Source organism: Anopheles gambiae, chromosome 2, assembly GCF_943734735.2.
Source record: "Anopheles gambiae chromosome 2, idAnoGambNW_F1_1, whole genome shotgun sequence".
In the NCBI taxonomy this organism is placed as follows: domain Eukaryota; kingdom Metazoa; phylum Arthropoda; class Insecta; order Diptera; family Culicidae; genus Anopheles; species Anopheles gambiae.
The window spans coordinates 115,153,442-115,177,673 of record NC_064601.1 but is presented as its reverse complement, the minus strand read 5'-3'; the positions used below and the strand labels follow the sequence as shown (position 1 = coordinate 115,177,673).

At 46.5% G+C, this 24,232-nt stretch overlaps 2 protein-coding genes across 5 annotated transcripts in view; one reads left to right on the top strand and one right to left on the bottom strand.

Moving 5' to 3' along the window:
* Positions 1–24,232, bottom strand: part of LOC1269772 (uncharacterized) — a 139,529-nt gene that overhangs the window by 92,401 nt on the left and 22,896 nt on the right. The window contains exon 1 of one of the 4 annotated variants that reach the window (XM_061651560.1): positions 707–1,577. The exons of the other annotated variants lie outside the window; for them this stretch is intronic. The gene's annotated coding sequence lies outside the window, so the exon portion shown is untranslated. Of the gene's footprint in view, positions 1–706; positions 1,578–24,232 lie in introns of those variants that run through there. 4 annotated transcript variants of the gene reach the window in all.
* Positions 15,326–16,549, top strand: LOC4576716 (protein G12-like). Its single transcript, XM_001237078.3, has one exon. It carries the CDS (start codon positions 15,707–15,709, stop codon positions 16,322–16,324), a length of 618 nt encoding a protein of 205 aa, XP_001237079.3. The 5' UTR covers positions 15,326–15,706; the 3' UTR covers positions 16,325–16,549.

Genomic DNA, 24,232 nt, shown 5'->3' with positions numbered 1-24,232 from the left:
ACACTCACACAGTGTGCTTTCTCCATCTTTTTCACTGCTTTTCACCCGGTCACTGATTAGATCACGCATGCGAAGGTTGTGCTGTGTGTGTATGTGTTTCATGTCTTTCGCTTTCTTTAGCTACATGATCCTCTCGGTTGCAAAGTCATCATTCCGCATTGCTTCGAACGTGCACTCCGATACAGTAGACTGGTCTATTATTTCCTTTTCAACACACACACACACACACACATATAGCAACCTTTTCTCCCTTCTCTCCCCCTCTGTGTGGCAGTGTTCGATGTGGTCAGTTTACTATTTGCAGCAAGGTAGGTAGTGGCTGTGCTCATCCACTTGTCTGCATCATCTTTTTCAGGTTTTTTACCCCACCACCACCTTAAGAAACTACAACCGTACTCGGCCTGTCTGCCTGCCGGGAAAACGTGTTTCACTTCACTTACATTTTCACTCTTTATCTTTTTAACTAGCGTTCGGCTACAACAACGCTACACAGCCCCATGATTGTTGTTTGCCCCCCAACCAACGGTGGATGTGTTTGATCGTACAATGTTGTGTTTGCTTTTGTCTGATTTTGAACCCTACCGCTTAGCCAAAATGTAAAACATTGCAAAACATCACTTCCAAATTACTTCATTTTCACGCGCACGCGTAATAAAACAATTAAAAACTAAATATTCCACTATATAGTTGTATTGCAATTTCTCACCTTTTGTATGAAGAATTAAAAATCAAGCTTTGCTCTCTCGGTGGCAGTGATCAATTCGTAGCTTTGCTATTGATTTTTATTTTGCCAACAAAAAGTGCCTTCGGTCAGCAGTTGGGCTTTTTCGGATTTGCACTTCAGCTATGCTAATTCACGAACGGGTTCAGCGCACGCACGCACGGTGACAAATTCGTCTCGCTACTTCATCAAATTTTCTTTTCCAACTACAACAATTCTCCAAACAGTGAGGGGAAGCTCTGGGCGGGTTTTTCACTGCTTCGGTGCTTCTCTGCTTCCTTTTCTTCCAGCCCGTTTTTTTTCTCACACTTGTTTTCCAGCAAACTTTTCTTCCTTCGTACGCACGGCCGCTACGGATGCATGTGCCACTACGCACACCAACGCTCTAGCCAATCATGCACCTGCACTCCTGCACCAAACTGCACACTTTCACATTCGTTTTTTTTTTGTTGCTGCTGTGGAACACCGCACACGGTTCTACCGCTTCCGCAAAGTTGAACGCAGGGATATATCTCTCACACACACGCACTGGTTAAAATACGCGCGCACGAACGCACGGATACGTCCTGCAGGACCTTTCTGCTTGCACGGAAGCAACAAATCGCTTTGCACCGGGCAAAAAAATCGCAGCAGCACTCCACAGCACTTGCACAGCAGCGTTTAGCACCCGGATGTCCCGGACCAGGATAGAGAGCGCGAGCACGAGCAAACTCCAAGCGAATAGGCCAACCTCAAACACAACCCAAAACAGTGGTGGTGGTGAAACTGTGCGTTCGAAACACCGTGTGCACCGGCTGAGCGTGCGCCTTCGATAGCTTTCGCGAGTGAACTAGTCGCGCAATCGGTCGGCCCGTGCTGCGCAACCTTAAGCAGTTATGTTTCCCTCCCAGCAGAAGGCCCGCCACGCTCTGCCACCGCCGTCCGCTACCGCATCGGAGCCGAGCGAGGGTGCGAGAGATCACCGTCTCACGGGGTGGAGATGTTAAGAAAGTGAGCTTTGCGCTCTGGTGCGGTGTGCCAAAGCGAGACAACAACAGGCGAGCTTTGCGGATTGTTGATTGCAGGGTTGTTTCGGTGAGCAGTTAAATGATGCGAAGGAAATGATTTTTCTGAGAGTAGATAGCACCAAGACGTGATAGGTTCTTTGTACAACGATATTTTCAATGAAATTCTTTCGTTTGCCTAGTAACATAATTCCAAATGATTTACTATACGTGAGCACTAAGAGCAATCGATATTAGATATGAACAAAAGAAAACCTCTTCGACAAGCCATTGATTGATCACTTGAATTGAAATTAGATGTAAACATATTGACCTGGAATTGTAGCAACAAAATCGCAAAAACTTGGACCTATGACTCAAATTCTTTGGAATTGAACCCCCCTTTGGAACTCCAACAAGATCACAAGATTACTTATATGACGAGCACCCCTGCAAATATGTGCAAGAAAGAGAGCACGAAAGACGGCAAACAAAAAGCTCTCTGAGGAGCCCGTTCGAGATGGTGAGAAGTTAAAAGCTGAGATGATGAGAATTGCTCACCGCGTGTCTCACTTTGTGAAGAAATTCTTCTCATCTTGTATCTCAGTGGCTCATTTCTGCAAACTACTCATGCAGACGTTTCGAAGGTTTAGATTTAATTGTTTTTTGAAGATATTTTAATTAAATAAATATCTTACATTTTGGCCTTACTCGACCCGTGTAGGCCAGTGCAACAATTATCAAGTAAACAAGTCGTCTCCATTTAATGCAAATTCCTATTGTAATCGCGTTAACAATTACAAGATAACTAATGTTCTCGACATCCTGGTGCAGTTTCGCTGACAAAACGCTTCAACCTTGCCCCGGCGCTTTCCGATTGTCTCCATTCATTCAATTTCAGAATCATTTCACACCGTCATTTTCTCATCCTTCCCGTGGCTGTCTTGCTTGAGAATGTTTTCCCCCAAAAACTTACATCCTGGATCTGGGACCACGAACACCCAGAAACATCGGTGAAATAACCGTCACGACCACGCCGCGAAGGACGCCTTTAATTACTCGAAAGCTCGATTGACCGTGGCCATGGTGTCCTTCAAACGAAACGAACCGATGCAAATATTTGCCGAGCGATTCATCCCACTATCACGCTGACTAGTAGCTACCGCATCGCCTTCGCAACCACCCCCAGAACGTCACCAGGCAAACTTACTCATCGTAATCCAAACTTGTCCGTCCGATGCCAAAAAGCGTCATAGCGGACTGCTAAGTAGGCCACAGTCAAGATGCATTGACCCCCGGTTCGACTAGTGACAGCGCTGACATTGACACGGCGAGGTGGAGGGATTTCCCAAACTATTTAGGCTCGATTAAATTCCCCACCGCGGTGGAGAACACGGTGAGGATCTCCGCGAGAGCTCTCGAATTATCATCCACTACTCACGATCTGATTCATCCTCAGCACAAGGGGGTTAGTATTAATAGCATGGACCGATTTCAAGGGCGCAAGGTGGTGCTGAGTCCGCTTGCTCCCACGTTCCTTCGCTCCAAAATGACAGACGCAAGCAGAAAATCGCTCCAAAATCATACCTGAAAAGGGTATAGAAAGAGAAAAACAAAAGAGGGAAAATGTTAGATTTTACATTGCAAACTCATCATTAGATCGGTTGGATCGGTCAGCGCGAGCTCCAAAAATAACCATTCCACACACCGCACTGTTCGCTATTAGTGGCCCCTTTGGCGTCGCTTAATAGATGATGAAACAATTTTGTGCTACCAATTTCACTACGAAATGAGGATGCATGGTGCGTCACCCACCCGTGCCAAGGACGCGGACCCGTGCTTTGCGGCGACCCGTGCCGACGTGCCGTCCTTCAGGTTGCAACTAGTGCACGCACCGCGCGGCCTGACTACCGCGAGCGAGCAAAGCGCGGGGCAAGGTTCGAACAAATAAATTGATAGTAACTCTTTTCGCGTTACGAAATCCAGCTTGCCAGCCTGCAGTCCCTTGCGTTGTTCCCCCCTGCGCACGATGGAATGTAAATCGACGCTTCATTTCAATGGCACGGATGACGCTCAGCCGGTGACATCGAGAATGCACCTTGCGCGCTCGTGTGGTGATTGGAGCATTCAACGCAACAAAACCTAAACTCCACAACCACCCGCACAGCCTGGGAGCCCTACTCGGCCGAACGTGCCAAACATAGTCATAGTCTTGAGGGTCATCGAAGTGGTATTTCAAGAAAGACGGGAAAAAACCCCCCGCTCTCGGGCCGGAGATTCAGCAGTCGGCGCTCTAGCCGTCTGCCAAAGCAACCACTCCAAAAACAGTCGGAAAACATACCGCCACACCGCACAGGAACTGCGGGTGGAAATTGAAAGCCACCGCAGCAGCAGCAGCGGGCGAAGTGGCGCGAAGGTTTACGACTGGAGACGTATAAATTACTGTCATACCGGCGCAGTTTTCGAGGTTCACTGGGGATGCTTTTAATAATCCGCTTTAAACCTGTGCACACGGCCACAAACAGTCGATTGAATGGTGGCGTTACTTTTCGATGCAGTGCAAAAGGAAGGAAGGAAACTAGGAAGTTTTGCGACCGAGGAAGCCGGAGGTAGATAAAAAGGCCAATAAAGAGGTTTCAGGTGCAAAACGCTTTACGAGTCCAATGGTCGATCATCCGAATGGTGGCAGTTGGAATGCTTGATCGGCGATCGAAACGGTTCGATTAAGTGTTGTTAATTTCGCAAAGGACATTCCACAATAAAATATTTTATGAGCGCTTCGAACCGTCGATGAGATCCTGGATCATATTCTCCATGCAGAGATACTTAAGATTCTCTGCGGCATAGCGCTTGCAAGTGATTTATCGTTGTGTGGTATTATTTTGCATTAATGTCATCAAAGGATAAAGCCCTTTTGTTTTCGCTCCAGCATTATTGGCCATCAACATTGTAGGTATTTTTTTAAAATACTTATACAGTAGAAGAATACCCAACAGCTACTCGTTTGTACCTTCAAACTTCTTTCGTATAGCATTTTTCTTTATCTTATTGTTAAACCTATCTGAAAAGCTTACGGTCCCGGAAATCCTTTCCAAATATTTCAAATTCCATCGTACACTAACCCACACAATAGGCAGCCAATAATTACATCGCTCACCACTGAACATTCCCGCCCCATCGGAAGTTACCGTTCCAGACGATTCAAACCTCTCTGCTCTGCTCGCCCTCGATACTCGATTCAAAGCAACCGTACCGCACCACCAGAGAACTGTATGACATCAACCCACTGCGCGATTATCGAACCAAAACCTCTAACCTTGGCCACTTTCAAACCGTCCGAAGCAGGCAGGCGCGAGCTTCGACTCCTAAGCTCCCAGTGTCCCCAGACCCGTGCCCTGATTTTGAGACCTTCACGCACCCGCGTTTCCTTTTTTTTTGGATCCACTCCCTTCACAGCAAAACGCGCCAATCCATCACGCAACCAACCAGTCAGCCTGCCCCTTCCTAAGTATACATAAACGGCACGTGCTGCAGTGACCGCCCAAAAACCCTCTCGACTGCTGCAAGAAATTGTGGCACACACACACATATCAGTAGAGAGCTTTCGATTAAAAATCGAGCGCTTGGGAGCGTCTCAAGATCAATAAACCAAACGCCGAAAAAAGAGCGGATTTAGATTGGCTCACACCCAACAGGCTTGCGATGCTGTGGTGCCTTACCCTCGATTTTTACTGTAATGCTGCTTGGAACAGCCGAATATGTGCAACATACACACACACCCATACCTCCCTGCCTGCTGCACAACATAAGGCACACGCTCGCACGCCCAAATGCGCAAAACTCGGGGTACTTGGTCGTTTCTTGGTTTGCTTAACAACCGTTACGTGTTTTGCGTTGGCAAAGCGTGGCTGCTCAGGATTCGGTGCGGAGTGGTTGTGTTGGTGTTGGTGGCAGTAGATCAATTAGCACCCCACCCAAAATTAACAACATGGCTAATTCCACCCAACAAACAGCCGGTGGCGGGGGAGAGGAGAGCATTTGGAACGATGGAAATGGTATGCAACCTTTGGCAAGCTGCATGCATGCTGCTGCTGCTGCCGCTCAAAGCAGTTTGGACAGTTTGCTGTACACCGTGAGGTAGCGGAATGTATGTCTGACTCTGACTGTGTTTATGTGTGTGTGTGTGTGTGTGTGTGTGTGTGTGTGTGTGTCTGTGTGTGATGTTTGTTAATGGAAAAGAGGTCGATCGAATCAAAATAAAATCATCCACTCGAAAGCCAAAGGGACCGAGCAAACAATCGATACATTGTGAGAGCAATTGTTCGTAACGCAAGTCTCGCAAACAGTTGTTGTTTGTTGTTTCATAGGAGGGCGCCTAACACTTAACCCAACTGTTGCGACGATTGGAGCAATCGGGGTACACTTTTAGAAGGAAAATAAAACCATCCACCGAAAGGGCCTATTGGGGCGGAGGAGCTCCAAAAGTCCCAAAAACTAACCGCACAAAGGGTACAAGTACTAGAGATAGAAATTATAACATCACTCCCAAATAAACGACCACCCCAAACGAAGCTAATTCAATCAAACGACATAAGCCACCAGCTCTAATGACGCTTGATGCAACACCTTCACGCCTGGACCGAATAACCACGGAGTCAGGCTGAGTATTGTTTTCGGCATGATTGTGCAGCTGGAATTCGGTCCTAAAGGTCGTTCCGACGCGCTTTTTTTTGTTTTCTGGTTTCGTTTCGTTTCAATTCAACGAGCCCAGTACTCACTCAATCATAACGTTTGTTTGTTTGTACACCACTTTTTTTACTGTTGGTAGACGTGCTGTTAACGCAAACGCCGTACACATAACCCGGTGGTTTTTAAAACCGCGTATAAGGAAGCGTAACCGTTTGATTTCCTTCCGGTGCACTAAATTAATGTGCTGCGGCTTTAATGGCTACTTCCAAATTTATTCACACTTGCTTAATGTGTTTTGCTGCAAAGTTTTAAAGGTAGTTTCGTTAACATGGAAGTTCCTTTTTATTCATTCTATCTTCGATGAAGTCAGTCAGAAAAAGTGTTCCTGTCTGTTTCTTGTAAACTCCCTTCACAGAGTCAGCACAATCGTATATGCTTTATAGTAGGTCAGTTTATGTCTACCAACTCCTCTCTTTCCCTGTTTTTTACCACCAATTTCCAATTTGTAAAATTACAGTATTTTTTGTGCCACGGCCATTCGACTTTTGTTGTGGCCATTTCATTTCTTACTTCAAGAAACGGCCCTTTTCTTGCTTCGCATGATGTTTGTTCCATGGCTTCCAGATGATACAAGCGCCTTTGTAGTTGCAGATATCAACAGCATGATTTCACGATACCATTGAAAATTGGCCACAAACAGAAGCACCAGCAGCAGCAGCAGCAGTCTATGCGCCCCGACCAAAAGAGGGGTTCGTCGTCTATGCGGTCGGTTGAGTTTTGCGTTTCTTTACGGTACGATGCTTCTTATACCCCGTGCTCCAGAGACGTGCGGTTTCTTGCGCACAGCACACGTGAAAACAGCAAAAAAAACTTTAAAGCGCTCTTGCTCCCCCTCGGTGGGAGAGATTTTGTTCCCCAAGGTCCGGGATTTAGGAGTTCTTAATTCAGCTGAAACAACACAGTAACCTTGAGAAGGTTGTTGAGTAATCCGGCACCGGGGTTCCCAAGCAGCGCTGCAGCAATTGCATCGTGACAGGTCAATTTATGGTGAACTTTCGTTTCATTTAACGCTCAAAGTTTGCAGTCGTAAACATACGTTTTGTGGAAAACTCCACCCCATTTCGTTACGCAGCTTTTTCAAGCCTGTACGTGTCTGTTGTTGGTTGTGTATCGTGGAAAGCAGAAATTTACGGTGCACCAAATAAATATAATATTCCCAATAAATAAAGTACTTTAATTGATTCTTGTTTTTGCATAAACTTAATTTCCATCGCCCTTCAATACACCCTGCGCTCTTTTCCCTTAATCCCTTCATCATCCCCCACACAAAAGCTTACATTTTCTTTTTCCTTTAGTCAATCCCCAACCAACCAACCACTTCCTTCGATTTCGATTTCCCTACGCGGCCACATTCATTGTCCTAAGAATAAACGCCACGATTGCACGACAAGGCGACTCGCATTCGGGTTGCCCCTTCTTCTTCTGCACTACCTTTTGTAGTATCATAAATATTGATCGTCCGACGGATGCATCGAGAGCACGGTCGTAGCAGCGCACGGCGAATCGTATCAGATGTTATTTATGTTGTAATACAATAGCTAAACATCATAGACTGATCGTAGGAAGTAAAAAAAAAACAAAACAAAAAAACATGACGACGAAACGACCGTACGCACGAAATGCAAACACACCCCACCACGTAACGCATCTCCCTTTTTAGTAACCGAACGGGGGCTCTCGGTCGCTGCTGTTGAATCCAATCGCTTCCATTGCAGACCCTTTTTTAAGACGACGAATAAGGCAAGAATGTTAATAACTCTTTTGCACCGAACATAAAGCGCAGCAATTCGAATACATCGATTAAGACACGGAGACGCGACACACACACGATTGAAACCACTCTGCTAGCTCGGTCGGTTCTTAGAGGCGCACACGAGTCCATCTTCTGCTCGCTTTTCCTATACACACACACGCGCCCTGCGTACAATGAAGCTGTAAATCCTGCAATGCTTCCAACACTGTCGTGTCGCTTTTTGCCGTCTTTTGCATTTTACAGAATCATTTATAGACTTCTGGTTGAACTCAACTATTACCACTTTGGGTGCTGGCGAGAGTGTGGTAGCCGGTCCCAAGCGATTAAGAACGAAATGGAAATGGCTAATCTTTATTCATAGCTACAGATTTTCCATTTCAATTGGGTTTATTTCTTCGTGATAAAGTTTACCCGGAGGGGTTCGTCGCTTACTTCTTCGATGGCCAGAGGAAGCGGTGGCAGAATTCGCAGAGAGTAAGTACTGCCTGATAGTACTAATTGGTCGCTGTCGAGCACATATTTCTCTGTATAAATAAGGATTTCGCCCCTTTACCGACCAAACGAGCCAGCTTGCAACTCGCCGTAAGCTAAACCTTCCAAAGGATCACGCACAAGTCGTGCGTGTTTAGGGCAAAAGAATCCAAGCTGTCACTGGTCGAAATTCTTTAAATTCAACTGTCAATACAAGACCCCCAACGGATGATAAATCGTTCAATTGAAAGTGTTTTCAAAGAGTAGCAAATGTGGCTCAAGCCCGTTTTCCTCCAATACATCAAATCCGTCTGAATACACAATACTGCCTACTTTGTACGCGATGGATAATTGCCACGACGGATGTCTCGATCGTCTCGAACGTCTCGCCCCCAACCATTTATTTTGTATTTTTCGTCGATCAATAAATTCTGCACCCAGACACTTGTTTTGCATTTCAATAAACCATTGCATCGATTCCTCGTACCCATACGCACTCCCATACGCACATTGCGGTGCGAGTTTATTTCCATACCTTCATAAATTGCTATCAATCGGCAGAACCATAGGAAAAGGACTGCTCGATCGATCGCTGCAGTAAGCATTTTCTCGTTCTTTTTTCCCCCATCAAGTATCATATTTCAACAAACTAATGTTTTCGTTTCTTTTTCTTCTCCAGCAGCGCACCACGTACCTGCAATGCAGAATCGTTAGGGGAAACAGACAGATACACGATCGATTTGTCGGAAACCGCCGGTTGCGTTTGCGATCTGCTAATGATTGGTAGCTCGGTACGATCGAAGAGGCGTGATCCAAACACCCTAAGCAACGATCCTTTATCATCTCTGTCTGCCCAGCGAAGCGTGCTACACATCGATTTTTGCATTCTCTGTCTCTGCGTCCGCGCCTCGTGTTCTCGCACGTCTGTACGGCAGTAATCAAAACAACATTTTAATTAGAAATTAATAAATTACGACCAGCCCGCCGATATCGCTATCCAGTGGCGACGAAGCGACCAAAGAAGCAACAGAAAAGGCGGCTGCATCGTAACGCTCCTTCCTTTTTGCGCTTCCTCTTTTACTGCACGCACGTGCATCGCTGGCCTTCCCGTGTGCGATCGTTGACACGATGAGATCGCACATTCCTGCGCACTGCATGGATCGCGAGCCAACCTTCAAGGACATGTGTGTGTGGATGTGCTCGTATCCCGCGGAGAAAATCATGCTGATTAAACTCACTAGCACTGCACTTTGCCAGCGGGCGAAACAGCGATGAGGGACACACCATAAGCGTTACTTCACGGTGTGTCACAGTGTACGCGTGAAAGCTACTCACCACTGTAGTATGCCTGTGAAAAAGAGCGTGCCTAAAGGCGCACGGTTCGAACTCACCACACTCACGGGCCTCGAAACAGGCCATTCACTTTTTCTCGCACGTTGCTTCACATCGCGCGTGAATGAACAGTCTCGATAGGCGCCTAAATGTATACTATTTCGTGCACAGTGCGTCGTGCGTACTGCGTTGTGTGAAGTGGAGTAAATATTACTCCATAACCGTCTCTGGAGCGGTTCCGTGCTGAAGTCGTCAGCCCGAACGACTTAATAACATGTCCGTCGTGGGTTCAAACCTCGTATGGACTGTCCCTCCTAAGCAAAGAATTGAACCTGGTACTGAAACGTGGTACTGAATAAGTCGCGAAAGCCTGAATAGACCGTCATGTCCACGTAACATTCGCCAAGTAGTAGTAGTAGTAGTAGTAGTAACTGCCTCTCTAGGACAATGAATTGATATTTTATTGCATGATTATTATCTATAAGGAAGATCAAATTGCATAATTACACTGAATTTGGTAAGATTCTCACATCATACTGAAAACACGTCACCATTCGATCTTGTTCATCGTACACATAGAACTCAACGGCAGCTGTAACCAACGGAATGATTGACAAGGGGCTTGATGTATACGTGCTTATAATCAAATCTCCTTGACGGAAAGGACACATGCTACCAATAACCCACTCACACCCATTTTCTTTTTCTGGCACGATCGGGAATGGTGCAGTAACACCGAGGGCAATTATGATACGATCGTAACGAAGCGTCTGAATGTCGAATGCTAAAAGTTAAAGCTAAAGTTAATTTCTAGGACTTGCAGTTAGGTACAACATACACTTACGAGCTTCATAAACCATCGTCATAGTTCCTCCTTCAACGCCTCGTACGAAGTCACACGGCATCTCGGAACATCCAGCAATAGACACGATCGCTGGAGGAGGCACTCCGTTTGAACAGGAGCGAACCTGAATGCCTTCCGTGAGCATTACACAACCAATAAGAGCTAACAAAATGATGGCATTGGCGAATTGACCCATTTTAAACCGTTGCTCTACCAAATATAACAATCAAATCTTTAGAAAGGCACTATATAAAAGAACGTCAACACGTTTCTAAATACGCTTAAACCGAATAAGGTGTATTTATACCCCAAATCAAGCATCATACTTTTTCTGTTTCTTATTCTTTCATTATCTAATCTAGCCGTTTTTGCAAATAACCTGTGGAATACTGCCTTCACGATTACAGATTCACAAGGGAAATTACTTCGATAAAGGTGCTTCCCAATGGTTTATTGCTCTTATCGCATAATAATGATAAAATTAGAAATAGAAATAAAAAAGAAAGCGAGTGATGTTTATGTCCCGTTAATTGGTTTATGGTGTCGATCAGAAGATAAAGCTGTTTGACAAATTTATTGAAGAGTAGGTCAGGTTTTTTCCCCAGTTTTATAGATTTGTTGGGCATGGGCATATTAAACACCAAGTACCGTCATTGCTGTGGCCCGAGGTGTTGCTAGGATCTCGTGACCAACACAGGAATGAAGATGCTATTCCGTCTTATTCTAATAATGCTATTATTGTACTACCCATTGTATTATCCCATGTTCATAACAATTCGTATTTTTGCTTGCAATATATGAAGTATTGCCCTTTATATAATCGCAATATAACTTCAGTATGGTAGATTACAAATAAACTCTTCCCCATTTACTAATGATTACTCTACAAAATTGCTCCCGATAAGTGTTTACTTCTAATCACGGACTAATACAGCATTTTAAAACCAAATAAAAAAGAAAGCGAACATCGTTTATCACTCGTTAATTGGTGTATGATGCTGTTAAGGTTTATTTGATAAGATAACACTCTCATCAACCAATTGAAGAAAAGCTGCCGTTTAGAGTTTTGCACGTCCACCACTCAATCCACGATATGATCATGTACACAGATGAGGATCTCACTATTACTATTCCACTTCTCAATTAAGCGTTTCGAACAAGCACCTCCGTCCATATTAATGTGTTCTTTTTGATACGATGTTCCTTGTTCCAGCATAAGTAATCACCCCAAACTAACATAAGTTATAAACACATCTATTGTCATCTACTTAAGCTTCTCAAAATTAATAAAAAATGGCAAATAACACGGGCAAAGCTTAATTTACTACCACACCATTGATTTCACTCCATTTCAAGCATTATTTGTAGCTTACTTTCGTGCCTCAAGCGAATAAAAGGGTAAACACCGTACTTTATAACATGCCAGAAGCAAGCGTTCGATGGTACTCTTTGCAAGATTTTTAATTTATCGATTACTTCCTTCACCGAACTATACAATCGCTTTAAGGTATCTTAATTTGACGTAATATACGGCACCACCCCGGAGAACTGAATGAAATCTTACTGCTGAATTTCCCTTTCGGGACTGCTGCATGCCCCCAAACGCTACACAACTGACCACAGGAACCAAACAAATCGCACAAAATTAAACAACGAAATGCAGAAACTTCCCCCTTTTTTCTCTTCTCTCGCTAACGACCCAAACGACAAACAAACGAGCGACAAATCCGCCCCGATGGCGGTTAATCCTATAAGGACCAAACCATCCACGAACCACGAAGCCAGGGTAGCTGCTTCTCTGCACCCAAACCCAATTTTAATCACGTAAAGCTGTCGAAAAGCGCGCACTATTTATTGGACGATCGATGAGCAGCATAAAAGGGCTCGCGCGCTGCATGATGCCACACACGGATCCGCGATCCGAACGCACACGTGCTGGAGGAGTTTATTCGCCCGCGTTAGATTTGCACACCAAGCAAACAAACAAACAAACAAAAAGAGAGACCAATGCGAAACCGGTACGCCGTAGTTCAATGGTACCGTCGTGTGCGCTGATTTATATGCTCGCCAACGACGCCTAAGCCCAGAAGGAGAACGTTGGGCGTGCTGGGATTGAAAAATCGAAATTTAATTTGCCCGTACTCCCGGTACGCGATCGTTTTCGGCGTTTGTTGGCGTCTGTGTGCGATACACATTGTACGATTGCCCGAGGCGAACAAATGAGAGCCAATTTTCTGCATCAAGGTTTGGTCAAATTAAAATCCATATTAGACCGTTCCGAAACAGAAAGCGAAACAGAGCGCTCGCAACGGGCGTGTAGTGTACAAGGGAATCAATTAGGCTGCAGTTCAGGAAGCGATAAAATGTCCAAAAAAAAGGTAACCATTATTTATTTCCTGCATTGAGAAACGCTCAGATTCAGGGGTGGCGCGTTATGCCATGGATTTGGAAAACAACCGCGATCGAACAGATTACCGACGTAGGAGTTTAACAAATGACACCGTCCAGCATTTGATTCCATATCTAGAAGGCAATTCGTACGCGCTAAATGTCCTGCTGCAGTTGGGAAGGCTGATCGATGGGGCTCAATTTGCATGAATTTGGAGCAGCTGCAACAAGAGCAGACACGAATGCAGTTCACGTTCCGTTGCCGTTGATAAATTTTATTGCGTTTGTGATTAATTTTTCTCATGCATTTCAAATGATTTAAATTGGACGACGAACCGAAGTGTACAACCGCAACCGTGACTCACGCGACACGTTTCAGGCGTGAATTCTTTCAAACGAAAGTTCAATTTTTGGTAAATTTTGGATGCGCCTAAATGTAGGCAGCGCATCGAGCTCCCCGAAACAGGGGTTACTGTACTGTAAATTGTTTTTAATGTAAACCACTTTATCAAGATTGCAGGTTTATTTTATGATGCAATTTGTTTATAGGATCAATTCAAAGTGCGATACGTGTGAAAGCTGCTTAAGCATAAATGCATAAATGCACTCCCTCAGAGGCACTACAAAATATGCAAGCTTTATGGTGCCCGGTGCTTCTGCCAATCCTTCACACCCATTAACCCGCGTGCAGCTGTGAATACGCTCGTAAATCAATAAACTAAACTCCTCCCCTTTACTGTGTCACAATGTTGCAAACAAACGGGCGCGTACAGAGCTGTCCAGTACGATCAGTTTGCTATCGATCCACCATTAAACGGTTATCAGCCTCGGCTCTACACACCTTACAACTCTTCTATTCAGCGCATTCAAAACGATCGCAATTAGGCGTCATTAGAACCGATTTTTTATGACCATCATTTTACCATTAGCGTCGGTAGGTAGTCCGTTGTAAAGAAGGGTGAACATGTGCTGTCAATCCCGTGCAGGAAGCTCCATGCCAGAATGCATTGTGTTCCGTTAGCAAAGATAACAAAGCGGAGGGATTACTCTGGCTGGATAAGAGTGGATGACCGGGTTGGATTTCCCGGGCGATGTTTGTCTCGTGCAAGATAATGGCTTCCAGGTATTATGCAATTCAATATCGTTTGTCATCCCATTTAATGTGAAAGCACATTAGATGGAAGCTTTTTTTATTTTAACTATATTTTACCTTCAATGTCTTACGAGACCTCTGGACGATATAATTTGCAAATGACAACACAACAAGACTAGTCCCATACTGTCCAACATGAGCAGTGTACTTCGTTCGGGCGGAAGTGAAGTTCTTCTGATTGTACACCAATGATCTTGACATAGGTGGCCAAGTCGTGACTCACACGTCACCAGGGAGGCCACCCTTTACCAAACGTCCATTACGCTAACCTCGCTCGGCACGCTCGTTACAGTTACGGAGGATCACCGAGACCCATATCTTCCGACATTGACCGGGCACAATTTATGAATCATGCGTCACAAGTCACCGTGCAGCACTGACAGTCTTAAATTGTCAATAAGAATTTGGATCCGACATGACAGAACATGGTTGCGGAGGGAGTTCAACCAACGGCATTGGTTAAGCCTCTGAGCAATGCAGGCAATCATGCCCGTTGCAGTTTTGCTGCATCGGAAATTCGATACAGGAAAGGGCTTGGACACGTTGGCATTGTGCAACCCTAGCTACAATAATGAACAGCTTTGATTCCCTAGGTCGCTCTACTGTGTCATGACGAACGCTATCCTGTGCGTATGCCGAACCAACCCGCACAATGATACACAATGGTGCAAATTCAGGCGCAGTCTCTACGGGAATGTATGCAAGCGAATGTACAATAAATTCATACCGTTTGATTAGATTGTGCGGCAAACGAATGGAAATATACTGCAGCAAAATACACACCTGGGTTGATTTTGGAAGCACAAACAGTTCTTGGCAATTACACATTGAAATGGGAATGGAATATAACAAAGCATAATGTTAATATCTTTGCACTCGCGCATATCACGCGCTCTACAACGATTTCAGCAAGCATTCAAGATTAACGATTTCGCACAACCGCACAAAATGTCTTCTAACTACAGCCTCGTTTAACGGATAGCAACAACAACCGGCAATCATTATCGAACCATGTGCAAACGGGCCGTTATCACCGTCGACTTTTCGGTACAATCCGTTATCAAATCCGTTCTAACGACGAGTCCGTTATCGATTTTTTTTTCTCGAACCATATTGCACCATATTGTTAACGTCTTAGCTACTGAAACAAAGTAATACATGGTCGTTATCGTCTCTTAACATCATCACAATCGCAAACGACGTGGATTTTAGCGGATCGGTTTGCATATAAATTGAGCACCAACGGACCGTTTTATGAAGTCAAACCAACTCGCTCGAACCTGACAAACGGCGTAGACTAATTCTTATCAAAATGGTAAGACTCCTACCAATCGTTTTGGCTGTGCTCTGCGCCGGGTTCACCACCAGCGCGGCCACCTTGCGCGAAGAGTTCGATCAGCTACTCCCGTACCTCAACATGGAGCAGGTGCGTGCCATCTACAACCACTACATCCAGACGGACGCTCAAGTTGCCGAAATCTATTCCTACCTGCAAACCGAGGATGTCGATCGTGCCTGGGTAGTGCTCATCAGCCAGCCGGAACTGCGTACCATCACCGACTGGACGGAGGTGCGTGGGGTTAGCATTCGCGACTACCTGAACGGCATTGCGGCCATGCTTGGCCTGACGCCACTGGCCGCCACTCGCACCGTCGGCCAGAGTGCCCGGTCCTGGTCCGCCATGATGGAGGAGATTCGCGCCGTCAGCGATATTGATGGAGCTTACCAGCTCGCCCAACAGTTCATTGCTACGCCCGGCAGCGAGTTCGCCGAGCTGCACCACATGGTCGGCGAGCTGCACGACGTCTTCCACGAGGTGGCGGAGCATCCGGACGTGCTGCGCGTTTCGAGCCAGTTGCGTGCATTCGGTGTCGATGTCGACCGAATTCTGGAGGTGATCTACATGTTCTTCGGCTGGCACGATCACTAGATGTCGGGGTGGTAGAGAGGGAAAGCTCTAAGAATAGCTTTTCTCCACTCCTTTGCAGTCCATACCGAACAAGATCGAGCGATGCACAATAAACACACATAACGTTTTGTATGTAGTAGCATAACACAAACTGACTACTTTTTCCCCACGCTATATATCGTTCCGATCACGCTTGGGGGCGTGCTGGCAGTCTACCTCGCTTGACACGCTACAAACGTCAGCGCGCCAGCCCGAAAAGCGAAACGACAACCAAATCGTACTCGTTTATCAAACCCGTAGCTAATTGCTTGCGAGGGCTGCTTTCGCATAGGTCGCATAGGTATCTCCCCGCGCCTTTGGGCAAACCAACCAGCCAACCAACCAACCAACCAACCAACCAAATCCACTGACGCAGACGGCCGTTCCCCTTTGTGCGTCACGATTTGCATGGTGCGGTCCTAGGAAAAGGCCCTGGTCCGTTCGTGTGCACGATGGGTAGATTGATTTCTGATACCTCTGTTCTGGCACCTTGAGGGCACACACACACACACACACACACATCGTACGATCCCTTGGCGTGACTCAGCAAACGCAAACGCGCACCTACGTCAGCAGGATTCTTGCGCAGCACAGGATGGCCCGATCAGGATATCTTGATGGCTGCCGGTTTCAAGAAGGCGTTGGCGCACAATCCAAACAACCACCGAGCCGTGGACCGGCAATTCGTCACGGTGGCCCCGCGATCGTGGGCCGCACGTCTGCAGAGTGTTCTGGTTTCCGTCATTTCGTGATCCACGAATGATTGACTATGGACCATGACCGCCAAAGAGCTAGAGAGTGCTGGCGTACCAGGCAGCCGGGTATCGTCGATTCATGAAAGATTTCAGGCACGATGCCCAACGAACGAGTTGCGGGAGCTCTGGAATAATGTCTGTTTGTTCTAATCTTAGCCAGTTCCGAAGGGTGGCGAGGCGGTGTAGGTAGCCCTGCGTTGAGATATCATAAAAATCCATAAAAGCCAATGTTTCCCTGCGGCATTCCAGGCAAACAACAATGGAATTACTGGATGGTGCGCAAGCATTGCTAAAAGAGAAAGAAAACATTTCAGCCAACTTCTTGATACAGATTGACTACTTCATTTCTTCTTTGTTGAAGCAAAGAAACGCTATTCCTTCCAGAGAATATCGAAACAAAATCACGGAATTTATAATGCTTCTGTAATCTTCAAGGCATACCCCTTAACTTAAGAAAACACAGATAATGACACGTGCTCTAGATGCAATTCGTACCTGGAATTCGATCGAGTTCACACATGGCTAGAAGCAAACATATAGAAATACTCTCGAACGCCTTACTGTCCATACCTTACTGTCCAAGCGCACCAGACCCCGAACTAAAGGAACACCGGTCGGAACGGTGCCGACCCTTACGACCCCGCGCCGTCTTGTAACGATTTATTTAAAATAATAAAAACATAAAACTTGTGCCAACTTCATCAGAAGGCAGGACGCACAGCCGACGACGACGACGCAAACGCAAGATCAATAAACATGCAAAAGGCGCCTGACACACCCAAGGAAGTTGAGCGTTGACAGGACGGGGAGAGTGTGCGGGGCGGGCGGCGGCTTTCTTCCATTGCCACCAAGTCGGCTTGTGTCCAAGGGCGTCGTCGTGGGCAGCCGTGCCAGCAAAGGACACTGAACGGGGTTTGAATAAGGGCGATCGATAGGACCCGCTACTGACGTCGTTTGTGTGTGTTTTTTTTCATCTAAAGTTTGGTCTCAACGTTTCTGAGCCTCCACCAACGGGTCGTGAGCCAGCACCAGCGTGTTCGGTGGTGCTGTTTGCGGAATGGCGCACGCGGCCATACATACATATTGAATTATCCACTCAACTATCGAAGTGTAGTGAGTTATGCTAGGGTCGATAATTTATGTTTCATTGCTACGGTCAGTGTGACTCACTCTGGAGTTCGTTCGCTCTTTTCGGTTCCTCTCCTGCAAACGCCCATTCCAAACCGAGCTTTTGTCAACAAGCATCCCCCCAGCCCCTTAATCCAATGTTGGCCATTATTTCTTCAACGAAAACTTCAGCGAAACAGGTCCTCGAAACCATTGCGAAACGATGCCACCCGCCCGATAACCCTAAGAAGACTTGCCCTTTTTAAAAGAGGTCCGGAGCAAAAACTGTCCCTAACCCTCGCTGAAGCTATTTTTACTCCAATAGGTCCCCGTAGGTTATGCACATGCCACAGAGGGTCAAGCCGGGGTGATAGCGAATGGTCTTCTTGGGTAATTTATGGGCACAAAAGGGACTGCTTTTCTTATTGTAGAGCAAGCCACTAGACGCACAATTTGTACACACATTGCTTAAGAACTTTATCGCTTGCCAGAGGAAAAAAACGGGGGAAGATTCCGTGGGGTCCATCTACGACATTCCAAAAGAATCATGGAGGTTCAACCAGGGTCTTCATACTGCTAAGCGATATTATTGCGACCATCTTCATTCTACCGACCAAAATGAACTAACATGATCTACACACGCGCGTATATTGTTATTGGTTGGGCCACACCGTAAAGCTTACTGCAAGGAACTCCCCCAGTGTCTAAAAAAGACCTCTAATAAATCGACTCTCCTGCCCAGCCGGAGATGACAAAGCACGTAAAGCTGAATTCCATCATACTCTCGGGCTAATGTCACTTCTGCTACGATACGAAAATCCTGACCAGACCGAGACTATGAAGTCCTACAAGCACGCTCGTGTTCACATATCCTTGCGGGCGACATCTTTGTCTCGCGGGACTGCCCGAACGCCCCGACGGCGCCTCTCACCTTTGACTTCAATCAAAATGAAATTAATTAAATCCCCATACCGGACTGGGGACCATTGTTTCGCAAGCCCTCCGGCGACTTCGACCCGCACACGATGACCGTAGGCGGGAAACCCCTCGTATTTGCTCGGTAATATACGATGGCGACTATTATTTTATTGCATGTTTGCTTTTATTAACTTCTGCCTGAGCCGGGTGTGTGTGTGTGTTTGCAATGTTTATATGTTCACGATCCACCCCACCGCTGCCAGCAGCTGCCAAGCACACACAGTTCGCAGCGCGCCAAGTGTGCTAGATTGCATGATTAATCACTTTCGCCCGGACCCAACTTAACGTTGGCAAAACGATTAAAAAGCGTGCGGCCGCCCAGCAGTCCCCGTTTCCCGAAGGAATTTATGCGGTAAGGAGAGTTAGAGTTTCGAGTGAACACACGTACTGTACGTGTGTGCGCAACCAAGCGCAGGAGGGCTTTGTTGAGTGCCAGGATCGAGCGTGTCGGATCACAGGAAGCCGCCAGGCACTCGAAATATAATCCGAAACGCGGAAACCCGGGGAAGCTTTTAAGGGCCGGCTGTCATTTATCTTTTAAGCTTATTTTGTGCACCACACCCCTTGCGGGCGTGGGGAACACGGACAGTTCGTTGGCTGCCTGCGATCGAAAGTGTTTCCATTTCGGCACAGGGGCTGACATAATCCCTTCTAAGGGAATTCTGCCGTGGTGTGAAGTTAGCTTCAGTTCAGTGCAAAATATTGGAGCGGTTTTAAGTGTTTGAAATTCAATGTGGAACCTCGCTCGTTCTTTGTAAAAACACAGCCTTTTAGTTTCCGATCGACACGGGGTGCAAACGGGCACCTTTCTACTGCGCGAACGCGAAACAAAGACTCGATTGTCGCATTATTTGCTCATGTCACTACCCCATAATCTATAGCTTTGCATGCAAAATCGTTCGTACCCTTTGCCTCCCATGGTGCACGAGGAAAACCAGACAGGAGGGAAAACAAAACAACGCACACACACAGCGGGGCACATTTGCAAGTCTCCAAAAAACAAGTAGCGCACGCCAAAGGCGCCTTGAAGCGCAAGCGACGAACCCGCCTTGCACCACATGCCGGGGGTGAAAGCGTACAGAATACATTCCACACCGAAAAGGGAAATTGGCCGATAACGCGATATTTGTAGCGTGAAGCAGCAGCAGCAGCAACACAGTGGCCGGCTCGATTTGTTCTTATCCTCATTCCCGGAGGAGCGTTCCGGGCTTTGCGTTACCAAGGGCTATTCTCGGCGAACCGTCGACACTGCGTTGCAGGAGGTCCGGGTAACGATTTGGAATAAATAAACGCACGCATGCAACAACAACAAAACACACACACACACTGCAAACATGCCATCCCCATGTGACCTCAGGAATGCTCTTGTGCACTCGAGCAGCCACAATGAGATGGCTATTCTGGCGGTGAGCGGTTTTGTACGCTGTTTAACGCATATCATAAACGTCTTCTTTGAGGTTAATGGCAAGGATGGTCCGATAGTGTGTAATTAAATTTACCGCAGATAGCGAACGGGAACGCACAATCGACCAGTGTGGGGATCATTATTCTTCTACGCAAGAATGCAAATCGTCATGTGCAAATGGCAATAAAAGGAACGCAATTTCAGTACCAAAGGAAGACCACAAGGAACAACTCCCCGGAAAGAAGGGTTCACAGAGAGAGAAAGGGGTGCATCGAATCGAGAATGGTGCTGATTGAAAATAAAAGTCCTGCCATTTAATCCCCTCTTCAGAGGAGAGGACACCCCATCAACGCACTTCACCCGCGAGGGGAGAGATTGATTGCACCGATGACGGTGGTGGTGGCACTTGAGCAGGCGTCCGTGTATTGATCGATTCCTCGACATTAATACCAATCAGACGGTTTCGAATCCTGTTCGGAAGCTGGTTGATGTATCGAGAGACTATTCTTCACTGCACCAACGGACTCCAACCACCGCAGTAAATCTCGACGGAATAAAAGTATAATTCCAACATTAAATCAAGAAAAACGACATCCATTTACACCTCTCGGTGCTCGGTGTCTAGTGGGATACATCTTGCAAAAAAAAAGGGTTTCATGCAATCGAAATTACCATCACCATTGACAAAACGGTCGCCCAGGGACTGCATCTTCCGCTCTGGACAGGAACGTCAAACACAGCACTAGCTCCAGGACAAAGATCATCAAGATTACGTTCAATTGAGTCACCGGTTTATGTGTCTATTTGAACATGATTAATCAACACCCTTACAAGAGTCGGTGGACTATTCCTGGCGTCGATAGTAATTTGTAAAGTTCCCCTATACGATTCGCACCCTATTGCTGCTACAATTTAGTAGCATTCTTTGCGTGATCTTCTCCTTCTGCTCTTGCTGTACCCCGTCGACGTCCATCACGTACTTCGCCGCTCAAGAATACACTTCTTCTCCGCTCTCTTAATGAACTTCCATTATTTACACGTTGCCTGAAGCCGCCGCACACAACACTCCGTAACAAAAACTACCGACCCACTGGACGGGACACCAGGACACTCACTGGGAATTCAGATCAATCAGACTCAGGCTCCAAATGCATCCCTTGCTGCACACCGCGTCGATACAAGAGACGGCAAGGTCAATCGGTTTGCTGCCTGAAGGGGTTGTGTTTTTATTCTTTTTTGCCTGTTCCATGCATTCAAGACGTCAATATCAAAAGTCTTCCCGAGGGACTTTATGCACCGTGCTCCCTCTTGGTACACCTTTCCCCACAACCCCCCAGGTAAGCAGGGGAGTGCATTCAAGAAGGAGTGAGTGTTTTGTTCCCGTGTAGAAATTTTTAATGTCTATTGTAAATCCCACTTCAAAGCCGCTCGCTCCGTGGCACCAATCGATCCGTTCGATCCGCAAGCGGCGGATCCTGCCACCTTCCCCTGCTCGGTAACAAAACAGAAGGTTGCGCCCTTTTTAAAAGAATCAATCGACAATGCGCGATCAACGCGAGAAGGCGCACTGGATGATGAGGCGGCTTTGTTGCCCCAACGGGTTGCCCGTCCTGCCAGGATTAGCCTGCAGAAACAGGGGAGGGGTTTGGGAGTTTGGGTGGTGGAAAAATTGCTGATAAATGGTGAAAAATCATTCTCTCTCTCTCTCTCGCTCGCTCGTGAGTTGGGCGCACAAAGCCAACCACATTCAACGCGGGTGAGGAGCTGGAGTTGCAACCGGCACACACACGCTATTAGGGATATTTTTAAACCAGCGATAAAAATACTACCACCTCTACATACGCCCCGCACGCCAAGCTTCTTCCTCGCTGCATCAGAATGTGTGGTATGTTTTTATTGTGTCGCGAATGGTGGATCGCTTTCGCGCAACGCGAAATGGGCACTAATTTATCGCACATCGCTGTTTGCCTGTGTGCCGCGGAGGGGGTGGGGGTTTGGGGCCATCGGCCTTTTGGGGTAGCTTAGATCGTAGATAGCCCTCGTCATTCTATACCAAGCACAATTCTTAGCGATGTAGCTATCAAAAAAGGGGGGAGAATCGGAGGACGAAAGCCCTCGCGCGCTCACGCCAATAGAAGCGAACAATTTAATTAAGTACAATTAAACAATTTACATTACTGGTCGGCGTCTGTGTGTGTTGGGTGTGTCGATTCCGTGGCTCTGGAGTTGCCGACTGACACACCGATGCATCTTCAAAGTGTGGTTTATCGCGGATCGAATATCGTATACCGTGTGCGCACCGGTTTTGCGCGCGCTCGATAAAGGATTCTTCCCGCGCAAGAGGTAGTGGGCGCGCAATTCCCAGAACTGCTTCCACACTGCCGAAGGAAATCGAACCGATCGACAAAAAAAAGGGGAAGCCAACAAAACGAGAGGCAAGAATTTTCCGCACCGTTGTTGCGCCCTGTATCGCTATCCTATCTGTTTTTTTAAATACTTTTTGCCCCTTCTCCGTTCCGTCTAATTATTTATCTCACGGCAAAGATCTCAATCCCGGGGGCGCTTCCAATCTGTACTCGCTAAGTTGCTTACATTTGTAAGCTTAATTGCTGCGCCACAAGCTGCACTTACCCTCGGCGCACGCCTGCACACGCTTAGGCAAAGAATGTAGTGACAATAAATTACACGCTACTTGTCACCTTTCAGCCAAGCGCGCTTATCCACTCCTTGGTTGGGTTTGGTCGCGAAAAAAAGGGAACTCCCGTCTCACTCCCGCTTTCCTGTCCCGCTGTTGCTTGGCGAGCAATAAAATTCTTTGATTTATGTGCCTTCCCAAGCCAAGCGTTTCATCTTCATCTCTTTTACCCCGTTGTTTTCGTTCGCTGTTCACCGAAACGCATTTAAAGCGCAAATTATTGAGCATTGGGAAACCTAAACGGTTAAATGTGTGTGTTTAAAAAACCACACAAAATTGCAAACTTTCACTTTTCTTTTGCCAATCAAATAAATCACAAATCGATGATCGTGTACCATCGCCGATCACCCCGTAGCCGCAGAACACGAATATTGATTGGATTTTACGAGTATGGATGTAAAACGAGGTAACGTTCCTCCACTCTCGTCCATATACGAGGTTTCGTCGCTTGCTGTTCCCTTAATTTGGGACACCCCATTCGCCATCAATTCAACACTCATCTGCTTGGAAAGAATTCACCAAGGGTGGCGGCAGGAGGGTGTGTGTGCACTGCGCTTAGCATTATGATGAGTTTTTATTGCCTCTTGCGTCACCCAGGTGGCGTCTGGCGTGGCGACTGTCCTCATTTCCGAAAAGTTGTAGCAAAATTTCGTATTCAAATTGCGTAATACGTAAACGATTTGTAATAAGGTACAGTGAAACAAAAAAAAGTCCTGTAATTTCTATTTCAAATGTTGTTTTCTTTCGTTGTTGAGCACATTTGTTCGATGTGTTCAATCTGAATCATCCCAGACAACAAATATTATCTCATAGCCGTTTGCTTTCTTTGGCCGACACCTACCTACACAACCGCCCCGCGTATCGCTTACCTTGACCCAAGGTGATACGATTTTTAAATATGCAAATCTGGTTTTTCTCCTCCGGCTTAGCTGACCGGTTCGAGCTGCCGA

Excerpts from the sequence above, each read along its gene's own strand:
- LOC4576716 (XM_001237078.3), top strand. The coding sequence starts at position 15,707 with ATGGTAAGACTCCTACCAATCGTTTTGGCTGTGCTCTGCGCCGGGTTC.